The sequence below is a fragment of the Lissotriton helveticus genome, chromosome 5_1 (assembly GCF_964261635.1).
Source record: "Lissotriton helveticus chromosome 5_1, aLisHel1.1, whole genome shotgun sequence".
Lineage (NCBI taxonomy): Eukaryota > Metazoa > Chordata > Amphibia > Caudata > Salamandridae > Lissotriton > Lissotriton helveticus.
In genome coordinates, this window is record NC_136065.1 from 721804648 (window position 1) to 721825761 (window position 21114).

A 21114-nucleotide genomic window follows, 5' to 3' on the forward strand; every position below is an offset into this window, starting at 1 on the left:
ATTTCTAGGCATTAACAAAGTATCATGCATCAAATGAGAGACAGGATCCGTGGTGTCCAAGTTAAAATGGGCTTTATTCCAATAACTCGAGTCAAAGGGAGAATATGTTCCATCACCTCTGAGGTTCAGGAAGAGTCTTCTAACAATTATTTACTGAACATAGTATATATACATTTCTTGTACATAGGCTAAGCAGAGCAAGAAAGAAAATGAGATAAGAACATGTGGGTGTACATGAGGGTGTGTACTTTGATGAGTCATAGGTAGGTGATAGGTAGGTGTCATAGGTGGGTGGGTACTTAGGAGGAGTTTGCATGACCAGCTGGAACTCTGCCCTACTTGTGCAACTGGAGCATGACGTGCAATTGACGTGTAATTGGGAGGAGAGCTGACTTTCAGTCTAGCAAGAGATCTCTTGTGTCAAGGCGACTTGAGCACGTCTTGTACAATCTGATATGATAGGGGATGTATTATCTGGAGCAAAAGTTGTTCGTCACTAAAAGACAGAGAGGGCATATTTATTCGTTCATTGCATGAGCTTTCTATGGGTGCAAGCACTGTAATTCACTTAAATGGAGACAGAATGGCTAGGCCCTATCTCCCTCGGACGGGTTCTGTGTACCTTCTTCACCAGGCTGAAACGTGATTCTGTAAAGCAAACAGATAACTGTTATTCATAATACTGTCTTGGCAGGCCTCTTGCTGGGCTTCTCTCGGCTGAGATAGAAGTATGCGAGGTCAGAGGGACGTAACTGCAGCTTCAGTGTGTCAGGAGTCATGAACTGCAAATACATGCGCCTTATGCTACCTTAACGTTTGGGAGACTTTGATGACTGGCGAAATGCCGGACATGATTGCAGGGGCCTAGTGATTCAGGCCACTACGAGGAAATATGCATGGGTGACATGCACATATATGTAACATAGGGTATATGTAGTGGACATTTTTGGTCAGGCAAAATATCATTTGCCTCATAATTTGGTCGCCCTCTACCGCATATTTCCAGTTAGTGGCCCTGCCTAGAGCCTATTCATATGGGATTCTCGAGGGCCCCAGACCCTCTTATGTGGGGGTGCAGCAGCCTTGTTCACTATGCCACTGACTAAAGACCGGAACAGTGTGTGTAGAGTCCAGCTCACCCCAAATCTAATCCCTCCATCCCCTTTTGAGTATACTCTGCCGCAGGGCAAAACTTGCTCATTTCCTGGACCTGACTATCTTTATCTGCCCAGCATAGAAAGCACTTAGCAGCATACATCCGACTTTAAACGCTGCACATACAGAAAAATATCGAACTTCCCTGGCAGGATATGGAGGGCAACCTAGGACGTAATCGGGTTACCCATCGTGCCGCACAAAGTCACGAAGCTTCTCACTGCCCCGCCCTTTACTTGGGAATTACAAGGCAGCATTTGAAGGGAATGGGGTGAATTGTAGGCACGAAGTGTGGTTCTGGAGACCGCTGCGAAGTGAAGTTAAGGGTGTGCACGTGTGACTGACTGAAGCGCTGGTGACTCCCCGGGGTATATTACAGGCCTGTTTCTTTGCCTTGGCTTTGCCGGTAGAGAAGGGCAACAGACGAGTGCAGTCTCCACACCAGGCAGTGTGTTCAGGATTGCAGCTGGGCGCCCGGGTCTGTAAACACACAAACACCTTCCGGAAGAAGAGGCACACCACAAAATAAGGCACTTTTTACTAGTTGCGCTTAAATAGCATATCAGCAATCTAAAACACATGCTGCTTATGTACTGTCAATCAACTTCTGTGCAAAGGATTCAGACACCAGAGAGCAGACACCACAATAACAACAACCATGTGACAATCAGCCCACAGCTTTTATATCTACAGTACTCTAAATATAAGAAGCATTTGCAATGCAATAGGTCTCACATTATTTAAGTTTGAGCTATTGGCATTGCTAAATAATGCAACACCAATAGCTCAAACTTTAATAATGCGAGACCTATTGCATTGCATATGCTTGTTTTTAATACATCCCGTTTTCCTTAAAGGAAAACGGGATGCATTTATAAAGAAAAATGAAACTTTTCAGTTTCATTTTTTAAGGACAGACAGTGGTCCGTGTGACCGCTGTCTGCTCTTAAAAAATATTTCCGCACCCATTCACAAAGGGGAAGATGCCCCACAGGGACCCAATTTGCTACCCAATTGGGAAACGCAAACAGTGTCTGAAACACTGTTGTACATTCACTTTTGCGAGTCGCAAATTGTGAATCGCAATTTAATGCAATTTGGGACTCGCAAATGTGAATGTTCGGACATTCGGCCCTAAATACTGTAAAAGAATAATCGAAGTTGAGAAATAGAAACTTTAAATCACACAAATAAATTGAATGAACAAAAGATCACACAACAAGAGTATCTTCTCTTAGGAGCGGCTTCCCTATTAAATGTAGCAAGTTGAGTGATTTGAATATTTTGTAGTGAGAGCCTCCACTGAAAATTATTGGAGGCTATAGTTATTTAGGCTGTTCCTAAGTATATAAATATAGACGTTGTTTTGTTCAGAAATAGAAACAAAACTCATAGAAAGCCCTGTGCTCATAGAATCCAAAATATTCATAAAAAACTTTAACAGACCAGTCTTCACCTATATCCCATTCTTTAACGTTTTGGTTCATAGAGGGTGAAAAATTGTGTTTGTCAATTTCAGAACATTGTTTGCTACATTAGAATACCTGGTATGGTAATAGTATGCCACGGGTAACTGACACTTTGTCAGATTATTTATTTTTGTCATCCTTCCTGCTGCATTCCAATAGAATACCCTAATGCAAAATGATGATCTCTCCATTGCAAAATGTGTAAAGGATTCCTCTGTGAATATTTCCTCACTATAGAAAACCCCAAGCACCAACATTAACGACTGGTCAGAACACCACATTGATGTACCTAGGGGTTGGGGTGGTGGGAACCCAACTAAATCCAGAGGGGCTGCAAATCTCCCTTTTCCTAACAAAATGTACCACATTTGCAGGGTTCGAGTTTCAAACCAATTAGCAATTCTGCATGGAATTATGCTACAAATACCATATCTTTCTTTTACTTTAACACCGCCTACAATTCTACTTGAGTGCAGATGATATTCAATACATGTAAAATGTTTATCTGAAGCGTCCTCACACCTGACATAGTGTGCCCTTTAATGCAAAAGCTCAACACATCTTCTCCGATTTAAAACATCTCTCGTTAGAATCAACTCAAAGGATTATAGATAATTTCTAATCCGAGAGATGATTTCTAATCTGACCTTTACTTACCTTAGAAAAAATACCACCTTCAACGTGTATTTTTTGCCACAGATAAAAGATTTTGAAATAACAAGAAATAGATATTCCTTTTATGTTCGTAGATGTATTTAATAAAATGTCTAATTTTCTTTTTGATCTTTCTCATTTGATGCTGTTTTTCATGTGTAGATGAGACCTGCAAGAGCCAAGTTTGACTTTAAAGCACAGTCACTTAAGTAAGTGAAAGCAATTTTGTTATTTATTTTCAATATAACTGTGATTATTTCCTCTATGATGTCTATTACTTCTCTTTCCTTCTGGACAACAGGACAACCTTTATATTTGTGTAAAAAAGATTCTAATGTGGTTCTGGTAGGGATACAGTCATTGTCCACTATGGTTAGAGACTCTAATTATTTTGGTACGAGAATGGTGTAGTTCAGTTAGCCGAGGACTAGGCCCATCCCTTCCTTGGAATGGACAACCTTATGTTCTTTTTGGAGGGACAATTATAAGTCCATTTTGATAGAGTGAAGACTAGGCTCGATTCTGGGGTGGTGGTCCAATCCATTCCATAGGAGTCTGCCATACATTGTGATTGATTTGCCTCTTTTGCAATCAGCAGGTGTGATCTGATTTTGAGCTGGCCAATCCAAGATTTTATTTTGGATATATTGTGGGCGAGTTTTTGTAAGTATTGCATTGTCCCAGATAACTATTTATACTTATAAACAGTTTTAAAAGTAAACATGTGGTCCACTAGAAGCCACTGTATTTCGGGCTTGGACTAATGTGGTCTGATTTCCTCTGGTTCAGCGATAGCCTGGTAACCTGAAGCTGCCGGATTCTTGATCCTCTAAAATTATTGAAATCCTATTTTTGGTGCTCCCAACTACAAAATGTTGTAGTAGACTTATTTGGCATTATAGGACCCGTGGTAAATTCCACTCTTTATTTTATATACTGCTGGAGGATGCCCCTCAAAAACATGGTGAGTTTAAAGTTGGGGTTTTGCATAATGTTGACATCTGGTGGGGGAAGGACAAACCATGAATGAAAATCCCTGCCAAGCTTCCTAGGTCAGGTCCTTGTGTAATACACTGATCGAGTCCAGGTTTTTTCTTTGAATTCTGAGACTTGAAGTCTTTTTATTACATTATGAAACCCGGACTGCAAGTCCCAGAATTAAAACAAAAAATCCTGGACTGGCACTGCACATCACACATGGACCTGGGACACAGGGTAGCTTTTATTGAACCATATGCTTAGGTTCTCGGACCTAGGTTTAGGTGCGTCTGTAAGACTCAAAGCTATTTAAAAGGTAGGCTGCCTTATATGTAGCTTCCCTTTATTATCATCTTAGTCTTGATGTAGTGATCCAGTTGAAAATTTCCTTCGTCACTAAGACGATAAGTAGAAGACACTTTAAGACCTTGTTCCAGTCGCGAGAGTCAGTCCCTGGCAGATTTAGATCTGATTATCATCTGGTGTAGACATTGAAGACTGGAGTGTGCAAAATATTCTGGGCTCAATATACGAGGAGTTGGTAGCCCACAAAATTGATCTTCCGATTATATTTGATGTAGAAAATGTAGATCCACTGAAATGCTCTGCCTCTCACCCATCCACATTTCTTCAGGTTGTCTAAAAGGATCAATGTGGGTGGTCTCAATATCTAAAGGCAATTGCAGAGGAATGTGTCTGTTTCCCCAAACCTCTGAAGCTCTCATGGGATCATTTTCATTCTCTTACAGGGAAGAGGGAATAAAGAGATGTGGTGGTTGGCTGGTTACTTGGTGCCCAACGGTTGTTTTATTAGAAAGGGTCTATCACAAAGGCTTAGGGCGCTAAAGGCATAAAACAGCCCGAGGGATATTTTCAGAACCTTCTAGATATCATTGGAAAGTTGTCCATGTGAACTTTTTAGGAAGAATGAAGGACTTTGTTCCAAAAGCAGGTTATTGTATTCTTCGTTTTTTTATGTGAAGAGGATACCTGGTAGGAACAGTATTTCAAAAGCTGATAGAAATACTTTTTGCATGGATGGGATTAAGGCATTGAAGGTGAATTCCTCACTATTGTTCTGGATGTTGGCTTTGAAATTTTTAATTTTGCTTTTTTTTGTAAAAACTTTTTATTAAATATAAAGTTACAAAAAACAGACACAGAAACAAAAAACAAGCACAAGGCAGTACTATCATCACAGAGTTACAGCGTGTGGGGGGGGAGTACATGTCAAAGAGGAGGTAGAGACATTTCTTAAGTGCGGGGGGCAGAGGGACCAGAAGCAATCAAATATGTCTAAGTCTGCGTGGAGGAAACATCGGGCTTTAATTTTGCTTTCAAAGAAGATGTACAGCTATTTGCAGTGTTAAAAGAGGATGTCTGGGTTCCCGTTTGGAAAATCTGGGTTAGTAATTTCCCAAATGTTTTATAATTGCCTATTTGATGGATTGTTTGTGTTGGTAATGAGGAATTCAGTGATCTGACACCGAACGGGGTGATATTGTTTGGCCAACAGTAAAGGGCACCCTTTGTCGCTTATGAAAAATCATTAGTTATTCCAGGTTATCAATTATTTTTTGAAGTCCGTTATAAACCTACAGTGGTTGCTTAACCCGTTTATATTGATACGTTATAAGTAACAATTATCTGACAGTTTCAGTTACTGATCCAGGAAACCTTTGTTTCATCTGACCATGAGTTTGTGCCTCTTTCTGTAGTTTGGTTTGCTTTCGGTTTTTTATTGATTCATTGGATTTGTTTTAAACCTCTGTTTTCAGTGCCATCCACTGCTGCATCAGTTCCATCTGTGAAATAATACCAATCTGCTCATAGACTGTGCGCCTATTTGCGTTAAAGTGATAAGTGATAGCCACTGGGGAGCCACAGTCTTTCTACCGATGTAGTTTATCATAAATTAAAATTGCTAGCCCTGATGAAAATGACACACTTAAGCACACATAATGTGACTGCTATGTAGTCAGACCGTCTCTCTCACTTCTAAGAATTTAGTGACAGCCACGCCTACATGCAGCCCCTTCTTATCAATTTGCCCCTTACAACACACATGGAAGAGATTATAATCTACAAGAGGAACGACTGGGCGAGCACCTTTCATTGGTGCTGCAGTTGTAGTAGCATTGGTGCTCAGGGCCGCGTGATGTCCACGGCACTGTCTTACTTCTCAACCATAGGAGGGGGATGCCCAGACATCTCGCTTGCGTTATGACCCATGGTAAACTTGCTACACAGTCGAGAACAGCGGTCAGTGCAGATGCCTATAAGACACATAAGAATGTAAGGGGCAGATGTATCAAGCCTGTTGCGAATCGCAAAGGCCGAAATTCGCAGAATTTCGGCCTTTGCGAGTCGCAAACGGTCTTTTTGCATGTTTTGGCATGCATCAAAAATTTGCAAAATAAGGAATCGCAAAAATTTGCGATTCCTCATTTTGCCATAGCATTTAAGGAATCGCAAATGTATGTAGCATTTTTAAATTGCGAATTTTGTTTAAGAAATCGCAAATTAACACCAACTTGTAGTTGATGTTAATTTGCGAATTCTTTTAAAAATGCACAATTTGGCATTTTTGAAGGTGGCATGTGACGCACACACATGCCCATAGGGCATGTATGTGCGCCATATGCACACACATGTACATTTCAGGGGTGCAGCAGGGTGTCTTTGAGACAGCCCTGCACCCTTGAAATAATTCTCAAATTGCGATTAGCAAATTGCGAATTCGCAATTTGAAAATTATTTCACAATCATTCCTATGGGCCTCCTGGCCCATAGGAATGCATGGGAAATACAGCCTGATTCATGAAGCTAAAGACGCTTGCAAAAGGGCCAGATTCTGAGAATCTGGCCCTTTGCGAGTGCAATTTTTGCATTTGGGATTCATCATCCCAAATGCAAAAATCGCTAATAAAGAATTCGCAAATATGCGAGGATTAGCATTTAAGGAATCTCTATTAGAGATTCCTTAAATGCTATTCATGACACATTTAAAAATTGCGAATTTGCAATTTAGGACCGCTATTTACCGCGAGGTCAAACCTCGAGTTAAATAGCTAAAATTTAGAAAAATGCATTTAAATGCATTTTTCTAAGTTGCATGTTACACACACACATGTCCTTTGGACATGTGTGTGCGCAACACCAATGTAGATCACATTTCAGGGGTGCTACAGGGTGTCCTTTGGACACCCCTGGCACCCTTGAAATGGCATCCTTATTTGCGAGTAGCAAATTGCTAATCGCAAATAAGGAATAACTCCCCATTCATTCCTATGGGCCTTTTAGGAATGAATGGGGAGTTATTCCTTATTTGCGATTAGCAATTTGCTACTCGCAAATAAGGAATGTGTAGGAATCGCAATTTATTTAGCAATTCCTACATGAATCCCGTTTTGCAAGTCCTTAATAGCGATTCCTTATGAATCGCTATTAAAGACTCGCAAAACGGGTCTTTGATGAATCAGGCTGATTATTCCTTATTTGCGAATTCGCAAATAAAGAAGATTAAGGAATCGCAAAAAATTAGCGATTTTTTACATACATTCCATTTTGCGAATTCTAAATAGCGATTCGCAAAAAATCGCTATTTAGGATTCGCAAAATGGAATCTTGATACATCTGCCCCTAAGTCTCTTCTGAAATAGAAGAAACATCACTGAGAATGCTGTACCCCCCACTCATGAATGCGTTGCGTTTCCACCCAATGGCCTCTTCTTTAATTGCTGCCTGTTAAATTCCTTTAGAATGTTTTTGCTTTCTGTTGATCATTGCTGTGGCTGCTTTATTCTGAAAGTGCTGTACCTTGGAGGAAAGGTCAACGCTGTCTCTTCAAAAAATCCCAAGCAGCAAATGCTGCCAGCTCAGCTGCGTTTGCAGACTGTCCCGTCAGGGATACAAAAGCCTTTTCTGCTGAAGATCAAGCATCAGTGGCAGTTCAATGATTGGTTCTCCAGTTTAAACAGAACTTACTCTGTCGCTAGCAGCCTTAATCGGTGTCAGTGCGCCAGAATAGTCCCATCCACAGAACTCTTACCCGTAAACTAAAATACCTCCCAAGTCTCTTACAGATCCCCGAGAAACAGTCAAATACCAGAGTCGTAAAAATTCGAGGGATAGGCCAAAGCAGCTTGGGTAAATTAATCAAGCTGGACAAAAGCAGGGAAATATAACCAGCCGTCAGAACTGTAATGCCATTACCTATTCTGTTTATGTTTTTTTTTTGTACTCAGTTTTGGTCAGTTGCTTTAGCATTTTAATGCGGTGACACTTTCGGGGGTTACGTAACTTTCTTGCTGCCAAGCTTCTGAAGTCTTTAGAGCCTGAAAGCTGAAAGTGAGTTTCTTCGTACGACCAGAGTTGATGGGATATCCTGAGGCAGTAAAAGCAGTGACTTTTGTGCAGCAGGACCGGAGGCAGACCTTGCGCCCCCAAAATCCTGCACCACAGCAAGGCGAGGCAGGAATCAATGCAGGAGGGACCTTGCGCCCCCAAAATACTGCACCACAGCAAGGCGAGGCAGGAATCAACGCAGGAGGGACCTTGTGCCCCCAAAATCCTGCACCACAGCAAGACGAGGCAGGAATCAACACAGGAGGGACCTTGTGCCCCCAAAATCCTGCACCACAGCAAGACGAGGCAGGAATCAACGCAGGAGGGAGAGGCGGCGCAACCACCGGCAACATTTCAAACAGAGGAACAGCCAACAAGAAGTGGCGCAGCTAGCTCAATCCAGTATCAATACTATTATCAACCTCACAGAGACTGTATTAACATCGGCAGAAATCCAGCTTTTATCTTTGGGGTTGACGTATAGCCCAGAAAGCAGTTTCTCTTATCGACAATCCAGAATCGATGTATTCAAATTTATTCGCAAGTTGAAATTAATAAAATTCTTTCAATTGAATACATTTTCCAACAACGACAGCATCATACCCACGGCCAGTGAGCCTGATGACATTTTGCAGGTGAATGATAGTCCCACACTACGTCTATTACACTCTTTGTCCAATGAAGACAGTACTTCTACCTTGTCCACACAGCCTGCATCCACCCAATCGGGCATTGCTACTAGTAAACCAGCTACACGTCCATTTCGCCCAGTCTCCACCCTTATTCCTCTCATGCCTAAGGATGCTATTGACATTTTCAATTATAGAATAGTGGAAGAGCTGAAACAATTGAATTGTACTACTCTCCTGACCCATCATCAAAGGAAATATAAAGCAATACAATATTCGACATTAATGAAGAAATCAAACAAACAACATGACATTATCAATAAAGGGGGCAATATTGTCTTATGGCCACGCAATCAATACTTGGAGGAGGGTAACAGACATTTGTCAGACACAACATGTTACAGAAAAGCTTCCAAACAGGACTTGAGCAAACTCCAGAACACTGTATCCAAGCATTTGTTTCAGTAGAAGAGACAAGGTTTGCTAACCAAGGACAACATTCAGTTTTTTCAAAATAGAGTATCCAGTAACTCCAGTGCTCCATTTTATTCAAAAGATCCATAAAGATGTGGTTCCAGTACCAGACAGGCCCATTATATCTGCCAGAAAAAGCCTCATGGAGATGATTTCCAAATACGTGGATTTCTTTTTACAACCTTGTTACCAACTTGCCTTCCTTCATAAAATACACTGGAGATTTCCTCTCGAAAATCAACTGTGTACAATGGTGACCTGATTTTCTATTCATTGTTATGGACATAGTGTCACTCTATACTAGCATCAATCACCCTGATGGGTTGGCAGCAGTGCAATATTTCCTGGGTAGTAGATCCATCCATTTGGAGGGGCACAATGACATGATTGTCAAAACTGTGTTTCTTGAATAAATATTTCCTGTTCAATAATGATGTTTTTCAGCAGCTGAGAGGGGTGGCGATGGGGGCGTGCTATGCATGTTAACATGTTAACATGCATGTTAACATGTTGGCTGGTGGGAGAAGCACGTCCTCGTGTCACAACACAGAAGATTTTAGGGCAACCATGTCAAACATTATTTGCGCTATATAGACAAAGTGTTTTTGATATGGGAAGGGTCTAGTGAAGCAGCCAACATGTTTATAACAGCTATCTGATTGAGACTACTAGCCGCAGATTCCTTAACATAGAATTATCCCCAGGTGTGTGACTGGATCCCAAATTCTTTTGCCCAGCATCCCTGCGCGCCGGGGGGACGGCATCACGCGACTCCGCCCAGGCGTTGTCCGCATACGTGATGTCAGCGAGGTCATATAAGTTCCACCCCGGCGTGCCTACGTCAGTTTTTTCCTTTTCCGCGTGCAACATGGATCCGGTTCGTGCTCTGGGCCTGTTTAGGCTTTTCCCTTTCGTGTGTTGTGGGAACAGTGCACGGATGCCTTCGGGCTTCAAGACGTGTACGTCTTGTGGACGCTTGATGTCGGCGACGGACCCTCACTTCATTTGCATGTGGTGCTTGGGGGAGCATCACGACCCCACTGATTGCGAGGCGTGCCAACGGTTAAAGCCAAAGTCGCGGCGGGAACGCCGGATGAAACTTCTCTCGGCTCGCATGTCCAGATCAGCTTTGTCACCTTGCTCAGCTTTTGCGGAAGGTTTTCGGAGCGGCCGTCATCGTCGTCGTCCTCATCCCTCTCCTGTGCCGCAAGAGCGTCTCCCCTGTCGGTAAGTGTTGCAGTTTGTCCCCGAAGGCTGGTTTCCGGCCTGTTGGGGGCGTGGGCTCTCCGCGGGTGATGCGGCCCGCGTATCGTCCCCCTATCCACCGTTTCCTGGTGAGGGGGCATCGAGAGCCCAGATGGAGACATATGTGGCTGCTTTGCAGGCCTCGCTGGCTTCTCCTCCTCCTCCTTCACCTCCTGGGACATCAACGGATCCCTTGCGCCATGCGTGGCCCTCCGCGGCGTCACCGGCGGCTTCGGCCCCGGCGCCAACTGGTTCGGCTCCAGGCTCGGAGGATGTGGTGCCGTTGGGGTGCGGCCCTTCAGGGGTCTCTTCTTCGGACCACGGCGCCTCTGCTTCACCGCAAACTCCTGTGGGAGTCCATGTGGTGTCGCGTGAGGTCGCCGGGGCTCGGGTCGCATCCCTGAGCCCCCCTCGGCCCTTTAGACAGGTGGCGATTCTGTCTGAGGCCGAGGTGACACCGCTACGGTGCCAGCAGCTGTTGGCCCTGGCAGCGCTACAGGGGTCGGCGGACCCCTCTTGTCCCGTCTTGGGTAGAGGCTGGAGGGAGACCCCTCGTCCCTCCCCGGGCCCTTCTCAACCCTCCATGCAGGCGGCTGCCTCGTCAGAGGTCGAGTCGGCCTGGACGGCGCCACAGGGGTCGGCGGGCCCCTCTCGTTGTCAGGAACCGTCCGGGACTATGTGGGGAACACAGTCAGGAACTTGGGCAAGGACTGGGAACTGGGTAGAAAACATACACAGAAAGAAGAGTACAGCGCTGCCCAGGATCATACAGGGAGTTAGAGGAGAAAAAGGTATCCAAAGGGGAAGCCTGTACAAGTGAACAAGATGGCTAAGACTCAGAAAGGAAGGGCACTCACAAGGCAATTTAGCATTCAGACTAACTACACCCAGGACAGACATGCAAGACATATATATAATACAACATTAACAATAAAGGGAAGTGTGGGGTAAAGCACTCAGGAGCTCCACACGGTAAGACTGAAGCTCAGTAAGTTTCTTACCCACAATTGCTGTTACAGATACTGCCTGCAAATACCCACATATAGGAAATGCATGCAAAGGCAGGGTCTGTGGAGCTGATACCTATGGTGATGTTATAAAAGTAACTCAAAGACAAAACTCACAGTGAACAAGAAACACCACCTAGGTAGTCAGGAGTGCCCACGGATCCTGGCGATCAATCAGGAACATGCAAGGCAGTAACAGCAAGGGGGTAAAACTAAACACAAGCACAATAGACAAGGAGCTGGCAAGGAGGAGTGCTTAACAGGAAAGGAAGGAAATTGCAGGGCACACTTGGAAGAGCAGGTAACAAACATACAAGGCAACAGAAGCAAGACAGCAGAATAGAAAGACCACAAACTAGGAACTGGAACCAAGGAATTGGGAAGAAAGGCAGGGACTGGAAAGGGATATGCTGAAGGGGAGACTACAAGGGTATACTAGAATAGTGTAGGTTAATGAATCAAGAAAACAAAGTAGCATAGAAGGCAGTACTGGGGCAGGAATAAGAATTGAGCTAGAGCTCAGAAGTCTAGGTAGCACCCAGGCAGTGCTGGTTCAGGAACAGGGAAATACTATAGCTAAGGAATCAAGGTAGCACGGCAGGCAGTGCTAGTACAGGAATAGGGAATTACTAAAGCTTCAGGAGTCAAGGTAGCACTGCAGGCAGTGCTAGTTCAGGAGCAGGGAAATTACTATAGCTCAGGAGTCAAGTTAACACTGCAGGCAGTACTAATTCAGGTACAAGGAATAGCTATAGCTCAGGAACTCAGGAAACAAGGTAGCACTGCTTGCAGTGCTAATTCAGGAGAAGGGAAACTGCCGCAGTTCAGGTACATGGGATACTAAGGCTCAGGGGTCAAGATAGCACTGCAGGCAGTGCTAATTCAGTAACAAGGGAAACAGCAGCTGGTCAGGAACAAGGCATAACTAAAGGTCAGGAAACAAGAATAGCAAAAGCTCAGGGAGCACTGGAAACAAGGATCGGTCTCACCGGTAAACAGCTACAATGACCAACCTTGGGCTGAAGGGAGCTGGGGCTTAAAAGAGCTCACAGTAATCATATGCATCAGGTGTGAGCAGGCTAGCAGCATCCAGCCACAGGTGAACTGACTTCCTCCACCCATCCTTGGCCTGCAAGGATGGAGACAAAGCAGTGAGCGGGGAATTCTGGGTAAACGAGTTTTAGGCATGAGTAGGCTGGCTTCAAGTATAAGCAGGCTGGCTTTCACAAAACCCGGCATGGATTGGGAATGGATGTCAGTTCCCAATAAGTGTCCAAATGGCTAGATGTCAGGATATGCATGCAGGGGAGGGTCTGGAAGCTTATCAGAAGACTGGAAAGTCCCTCTATGTGGCCCCCTGGTGATGGGTACGATAGCACAGGCAGCGAATCGTGACACTCGTCCCCTCGTGGGTCGAGGCTGACGGGAGGCTCCTTGTCAGTCCCCCGGTCCCTCTCATCCCTCCACGTAGGCGGCTGCCTCGCCAGAGGTCGAGTCGGCCTTGGCGCCGCCATGGGGGTCAGCAGACCCCTCTCGTCCCCCCATGGGTCAAGGCTGGCGGGGGACTCCTTGTCGCTCTCCAGGTTCTTCTCGTTCTTCCACACAGGCGGCTGCCTTGTCGGAGGTCGAGTCGGCGTTGGAACCAACTCGGCTCCAGCCCAGCCCCGGTCTCCTGCGCCGTGTGACGGGGTGGAAGCCTGTCCGGCGTTTCCTGTGGTGTTGGACAACGACGACGCCCTGCTCCAGGTTGCGGAGTCTACAGCACTGGACAGGCATCATATTGTGGATTTATCCTCGGACGCCCCCTCTTCCCCAGAGGTTGGGCGCCTGGTGGTGTCGTCCTCGCCAGAGATGGGCCGCCGTGTCCTGGCTTTCTCCCCAACATCACCAAAAGACGGCTCCTTGCAGCGGCTGCGGTTTTCGCCGGAGGAACCACAGGTCCCCCACTCTTCGGCACCTCTTTCTCCTTTCCGGGCCTGGCCCTTTCCAGCTCCGCCTGGTTTAAGGGATGGCCGTCGTAGTTTGCAGTCTTCGCCCACGGACAAGCTGCTTTTTCCGCCGTGGGGCCCTACGGAGGCGGGTGCGGCCTTCGCTCGCGCTGTTTCCACGGCTGTGGGAATTTTGCTCATGGGAGATCCGGCTGCCCATTTCCCCGCGGATCATCTTTTGGAGGTTCTTCACCAGGGCTCTGGTGGGAGGGAGCTGCTGCTCCCTTTTGAAGGTTTGCTCCATTCTTCTCTGACGGGGACTTGGGGGCACTCTATGTGTGTTGGCTAAGGCCACATCTTGCTGGTGTTGACTTACGGCACCATACGTTAGATGGCCGGAAGCTGGTGGCATTTATTCTTCGCTCCGCTCTGGACATCTCAGAGGTGCTTGGTTTTACCATGGCTTCTTCGGTTGCCCTTTGCCGCCATGCTTGGCGGACAGTGTGTTCCCGGAGAATGTGCAGGAAATGCTGGTGGATCTCCCCTTTGATGGCACCCTCTTGTCCACGCCCCGGCAGACTCGGCCATCCAGAGGTTCTTGGCGGGGCTTTGACCTCCTTCTCCTCCTCCTCCTCCTCCTCCTCCTCCTTCTTCTCCTCCTCAGTGACCTAAGGGTTGGTCTGGATTTTGTGAGCTGTTCTTTCGTTGGGGCGAGTCGCCGCTGTTGTGTGATATGTGTGCTTCATGTGCCTGAGAGTCCTCTTTGTTGGGACTGTAGCTCTGTTGGCTGCTGGCCGGCCCTTCTTGTGTGTGTGTTTTGTTGAACGTTGTTCACACCAGGTTGGCCCTCAGACTAGACCTCCTGTTCTTCTCTTGGCTGCTTGACAAGCCTTCTGCAGGTTATTTTTCCCCGTAGCTCCTTCTGTTGTCCTCTGTTGCAGAAGTTTCTTCCTAAGAGGGTTCCCATGTTTAGGACTAACATACCCTATGTGGGGTACTGGTAGCTGTTATGTAGCTCGTTATGTGCTGGGGAGTTGTGGTCGCCTTTGAGTCTCTGTCCTCCATGGTGCTTAAGTACTTGCAGGTGCAATTTCCTTGTGCTGAATGAGAATGCCTGGGTGGCACCCCGAGGTGTCCTTCTCCGGGGTTGCTGCACTGTTCGTTAGGTCTGACCTGCTGTCTGTGGCCTGGCATCATGATTCTGGCCCTGCTCCTTTTGGATCATGTGTGCATACACCTCTCTGTGGCCTTCTTCGCCCTCATGTTCACTGGCCTGGGGGTTGGGAGGGTTCTTGTGTTCCTCCCTCTTTTGGGGCGCAGCTGGATGCCTTGGGCTGCTCTTCCTTCTTTCTCCCTGTCTCCTTGGAGCCTCTGTGTTGCTCTTCACCCTCTTCCTTGCCTTGGCCTTGGATGGCGTTTCTGTAGCCCTGTAAGGATGTGGGGTGCTTGGCCTCGCCTTGCCTTGTTTCCTCTTTTGAGTGGAATGGACTTCCTCTTTTCTCCTTTTCTACTTCCCCCGGCCCCGTGGGATCGCTGGCGTTCTGCTATGGGGGTTCCCCTTGCCTGCGGGGACGAGACTCCTTGCCTTGTCCGTTGGCCTGGTCCCCTGTGGGGCCCTCTGTTATGTCCAGGCCGGTGGGGCCCTTTCGCAGACCCTCCTTCCCCATGGGTATGGCTAGGGTATCTATTCTATGTTAAGGAATCTGCGGCTAGTATTGTTGTAAAAGCTTTATTTCGATACGTACATATCTTAAAAGCAGTACATACAAAAATACATTCTCAAGGCTTATAGTAACATACAGTTGTGATTCCTAAAATAATCAAGTAAAATACAATAAATAGTTAAAAAGAGAATTAAATTGAAATAGAAAGCCTTTTAGCTCGAATCACCCAAGCCCATTTTAAAAACTTTGAAACACCACAAACAATGGAGGGGGATGTATCAGTCAATAAAATGCGGAGGGCCACCAGATGTTGTCGTGTACCTAAGAGCCTGCACAATGGTAATAGCCAGCGCCTCCTTGGAGCACAATAGTCCGGACATTCGAAGAAAAAATGTGCCACCGTCTCCACCCGTATCGAGCACATAGCACAGAAGGGTGAGGACTGGGAAGATGAAGATCTCCACCTGGACACCAAGTTGGCCAAAGGTAAGGTGCCCACTCTGAGTTTAAAATAGAGAGCCCTGTCCAGTGGAATGGAGAATAGATCCAAGTAAGGCTCATAAGCAGCCACGTCTTTAATTCTCAGGAATGCTGCGGTCGAGTTGCAGTGACGAGGATTGCGAATGAGTTTGGAGGCTATCCTGTCCCAATATAGCTTCTTCAGGGTGGCTTTCGGAGGAGCAGAACGAGTCACCCAGGAATCTTCCAAACCCAGCTCCACCAGTAGGCTCTTAACGTCCCTTAGCCATTTAATTCGATGCCATCCCTCCATTGCAATTACCTCAGACAGACCTGCTGCATAAGAGGCTAGCTCCGGGACCCTCCACAAGCGGGCCCACAAAAGCAGAGGCCGTAATCGCGCCTGGTCCGCGATTGGTTTGCAGCCCAAGTCAAGAAGCACTGGGACTGTAGGAGTGCTCAATGGGAGAACCAAGAGTTCTTTCAGGAATTTACTTTCTGCCTTGGCTAATACCTCCAGGTTTGTGGAGCCCCACAACTCCGCCCCATACAGAGCGGCAGCAACCCCTCTAGCTTTGTATATATCTATAGCCGGGGAAATACAATGTTTGGGGGATGAGCGATGTTCCCTGAGTAGGGCACCAGTCACCCTTTTGTGGTTGAGCAACATCTTTTGGATATGTGGGGTCCAGCTCATGGAATTACTGAGGCGAATCCCCAAATAGTCAAACTCACGGACCCTCTCCAGGGGAACGGTATTTAGAACCGGAGGGGCCCTAGCTTTTTGGGAGGGTTCATAGTCAGGAATTTGGCCTTGTCTACATTAATTATCAGGCCCCTAAGGGAGCAGAACTCCTGGAAGCGGGTGAGGAGCTTTTGGAGACCCTGAGGTGTCTTTGCAATGAGCAGGGTATCGTCAGCAAAGAGCAGGGTGGGGATCCGGGTGCCCGCCAGGGACGGAGCATCTGCTGGTTCCTTAAGCAGGTGCTCAACCACACCATTCACATACAATGAGAATAGTGTGGGAGCCAGCACACATCCCTGGCGGACACCCCTGCGCACTGGGATCCTGTTGGTTTTCTCCCCATTCTTGCCCCACCGCACCTGTGCATAATTGTCTGAATGAAGTTTAATCAGAAGCGACAGGATGTATGGGGGCAGCCCCTGCAAAACCCTCCATAGCTCCCTCGGTACTAGGTCAAAGGCAGTCTTCAGGTCAATAAAGGCCAAATAAAGACTGCCCTTGCCCAGCACCACCACCTTCCAGTACAGGAGCATCAGCCTAAAGGCCTGTTCGATCGTCCCCGTACCTGAGTGGAATCCCGCCTGGAAGTCAGACAGTATTTTGTGCTCATCTGCCCATTGGAGGACCCTCCCCAAAATCACCTTCCCTGCCACCTTTTGGGAAGAGTCAATGAGGCTGATGGGCCTGTAGTTAGCGGGGTTGTCCCGACACCCCTTTTTGAATATCGGGACAACCTCCGCCCCCTTCCAGGAATCAGGTACTAGTGCGCCCTTCATGATTGCATTTAATAGTGTAGCGACCAGTTGTCCCCATTCCTTGGGATTGGCACGAAGCAAGTCGCCGGGTATCCCATCCGGCCCGCAGCTTTTAATGGGACCAGAGACTTGATTACAGCCTCCACCTCCCTCTCGGTAAAGTCATCCATGCCACTAACCATTGTGTCATCCTCCAAGAAAAAGGACTCGCTAAGGTCCCCTTCAGGTTGAGAATACAGGGCCTCGAAGTGATTGTACCAGAGCTGGGCAGGAATGTTACATGTAACCAGCGAAACATCTGGCCTATTCCTATTTCTGATCAAACTCCAGAAGCCCCTTGCATCCTTTCCCTTACTTGCAGCCAAAAGATCTTCCCAGAACGTCTCCTCCAACTCCCTTTTCGCTGCCTTTATGGTGAGAGAATAGTCCTTCCTTGCTGTTCTAACTGCTAGTGGGGCCTTTTTTAAGGTCCTGCATTTGGTCGTGTACCATCCCTGTCTTGTCCAGGATTTATTCCTATTAGACATACCCGAGGCACTGCTAGGCGAGAGGAAGAGTTTGCTCAGTGCCCCAATTAGGCCACAAAAAACCTGCGTGGCCTCCTTAGGTGCACTAAGCAATGAGCCCAAATTGCTCTGGGCTGCAGCCAGCAGGGCCCCTATGGCAGATCATTTCTCACTGGACAAGGCGATCTTAGGCCATTTTATCCGCCTCCCACTGTTAGATACACTGATCGTCTGGGAGTTGGGTGCCAACAATGGTTGTTGAGACCCGACCTTACCCCTTAGCCACTCCGGAGACATGACAAGAGAGAGAAGATTATGATCGCTTCCAATGCTCTGAATAATCTCCATGTCGCTCAGGGTGCTCCATAAACATACGTCGAGAAGAATATAATCTATTCTCGATGTATGGTTGGGCCTATTGTATGTGTGTGCGCCCTTCAAATCAGATTTGGACCTCCCATTTACCGCCCTCAGATCGAATTCCAAATTAAGTGCGTTGACCTGAAACGCCACTTGCGACCACTTTTTAATGGGGGGCAGAGCCAGGGCCGGAATCCCCTTTCTCGCGTCCTCCTCTTCTATGCCTAACATGTCATCAAGGCCCAGGGGCTCGAACGTGCAATTTAGATCACCTGCCACCATGATGCACGAGTTCCTTGGCCGTTGCCTTAGGAGATCTTCCAGAAGTGCAATGGTGGGCGATTGTACTCCTCCCCTAGTACCTCTAGCATAAGCAGGCGGCCCCGAGAATCCCTCAACGTAATGTTGAGGATATCAGGAGAATTTGTGGGGTGTTCCTCCACCCTGCAATCCAGGGAGACAGCAACCCAAATGAGGAGGCCCCGCGAGGGGCTCCCCCTCCCTGCCAAGGACATAACAGCTGGAACAAAGTGGGACGAATAGTCCACCTTATGGCAGGGCTCCATAGCCCATGTCTCCTGGAATATGCAGATGGAATATCCCTCCACAAGGGCATTCCAGTCCGGCAACCCCAACTTCCTGTCGATTCCCGCAATGTTCCAGCTGAAAATCCTGAGAACTGGATCCGTCACAGCTGGAACACCGCCAGAGTCGAGGTCAAGGCTGCTGACCCCTCCTAGCCCATCTGGAACCTGACTTCTCTCATGCATGGAAGTGGGGATTACTATGCTGGGGGAGGGTATGACAAGATCCGTAGACAGCCCTCTCAGATCAGAGTCATCAACAGATTTGCCAGCTCCGGGGGCCTCCCCAAAATTGATTTCGTTTCAAAATACCGGAGGACTCCACCCAGGCGATGACCAGACTGCCTGAGGATAGAATAGCGGTTTAGCAGGGAAATCAAAACAGTGAGGGCTATTACTCTGTCCCATGCCGAAATCTCGGCCAGTCGGGTTGGGACTATTCTTCGATAGAAAAACGTTAAGTCCACTATGCCGATTCCCTTCCCCCCAGGATTAGGTTTGTAGTCACAAATAGTTTGTGCTACTCTTCTATCCCTAAAATTGACCACCACGCAGTCTCCTTCCGCTTGCTTGTGTCCCTAACCCACCCAATCCACCCTTCTGGCTCCTATAATGTGGCCATCAAGCCCCCTCGCAAGGGGTCTGTTGGACTTAAGCCAGTGCATTGTTTTGTTTAGTAAAGCTTGAGGGGATTAATTTTGACCAACCTTCAGTGTGGGTACATTTATAAGGACAGCAACATACAGGTGTTATTCTGGGGGCAAGTTCACTGGAGGAGATTTAGGCACAGCTTTGAAAGATACGGCTTTATGGGCAACGTTTGATGGTTGTGTTTGCGGGTGTGTAGGAGCAGGGTTAAAAGACAAAGTTTCGACTGGGCAGGCCTGAGAAGTAGCTTTGCCTTTGCCCATCCCCTTTGGGATTCCCTTTGTTTTAACTGGGCCACTCCCCCCTGGCAGCTCAGCCCGACCCGGCCTTGCACCCGGCGCTTTAGGGGGCTTAGGGATACTAGGAAGAGCTTGCGCTTTTCGACCAGCGCTCCCCGAGGGAGCCTCCAGCGGCACTACGGGTGCAATGACAGTCGGCTGAGGGGTTGCCACAATAGCCACAGGGGATGCATCAGGCGAAGCCTGCTGAGACACCATAGTTTTACTATTTGCAGAGGTCCCTCCCTGCCCCTCCTCCCTTAACTTAGAGTGGAGTTTGATGAGTGCTTTCAGCGAGAAGAAGCTATCCAGGGTTGATTGTTCAAACCTGTCTAGCCTATCTCCCAACCCTGCTACTCTATCGACAATCGGAGACAGCAGTGATTTCAACAGCTCCTCGATTTGTACAATGGTAGCCGGGGCACAGAAAGTCAAAGGCTGGTGGGCAGAAAAGGGAGGTGCACTTACATTTTCTGAGGTGGGACCCGTCCCCTTAGGGAGAGAAGAGGAATTTGTTGAACATTTGGAACCTAAGCCCTTGGATCCCTGTTTCCGTGCTTTCTTAAACAGTTTCAGGGAACTTCCTTTGTACGGGCTAGCAATCCTTTTCCTTTTCCTTTTTGTGAATGCCGGGATCTTAGGGACTGACAGCGGTTTGCCCAGAGACTTGGAATTTTCCGCTGAAAGAGGGGTAGACACGGGGCCGGTTATAGTAGCAGGGGAAACAATAGAAGGGAGTGCCTCAATACCATCAACCTCGGGAGCGTGAATAGATGATGCAGCCAGGCTCTCCAATCTGTCGATACTAGCCCTCAGTGAAGCAAGCCGCGGTTCGTCAGATATATGAGGAGAGGTTAAAGGGGGAGCAGAATTGCTTATGGGTGACTCTGCCAGAGCTATAGAGCCCAAGGATGATCTCTTAGATGGATGGAACTCCTGCGAAAGTCGCCGCTCCGTCATAACTATCTCCTTCTCTATGACTGCTGCTACCCGTGTGATAAATTTATCCATGGTACCTATAACGACGCTAGGACACACTTCGCCCCCCCCCCTCAAGCTCTTCCCTGAGCGGGTGGGCATTAGCTCGAGCTATAAAGGAAGAGCAGGTACTCTCACTAATGTTAGTAGGTCCACCGGCGCTGTAGTGAATCACCGAGGTCAGAGGGGTGGCCCAGCCCAGCCTCAGACAGCCCCTGACTGCCACAGACTGCCCGCCCTTTGCCCTGGCT

General features: G+C 47.3%; 1 protein-coding gene across 41 annotated transcripts in view; it reads left to right on the forward strand.

Annotated features, from left to right (window-relative positions):
* The window catches only part of SORBS1 (sorbin and SH3 domain containing 1), a 1860906-nt gene that overhangs the window by 1597415 nt on the left and 242377 nt on the right, over positions 1–21114 (forward strand). For all 41 annotated transcript variants that reach the window (XM_078643144.1, XM_078643174.1, XM_078643143.1 and 38 more), the window contains one exon: positions 3441–3487. In XM_078643144.1, the coding sequence (XP_078499270.1) occupies positions 3441–3487 (47 nt within the window). The remainder of the gene's footprint in view (positions 1–3440; positions 3488–21114) is intronic.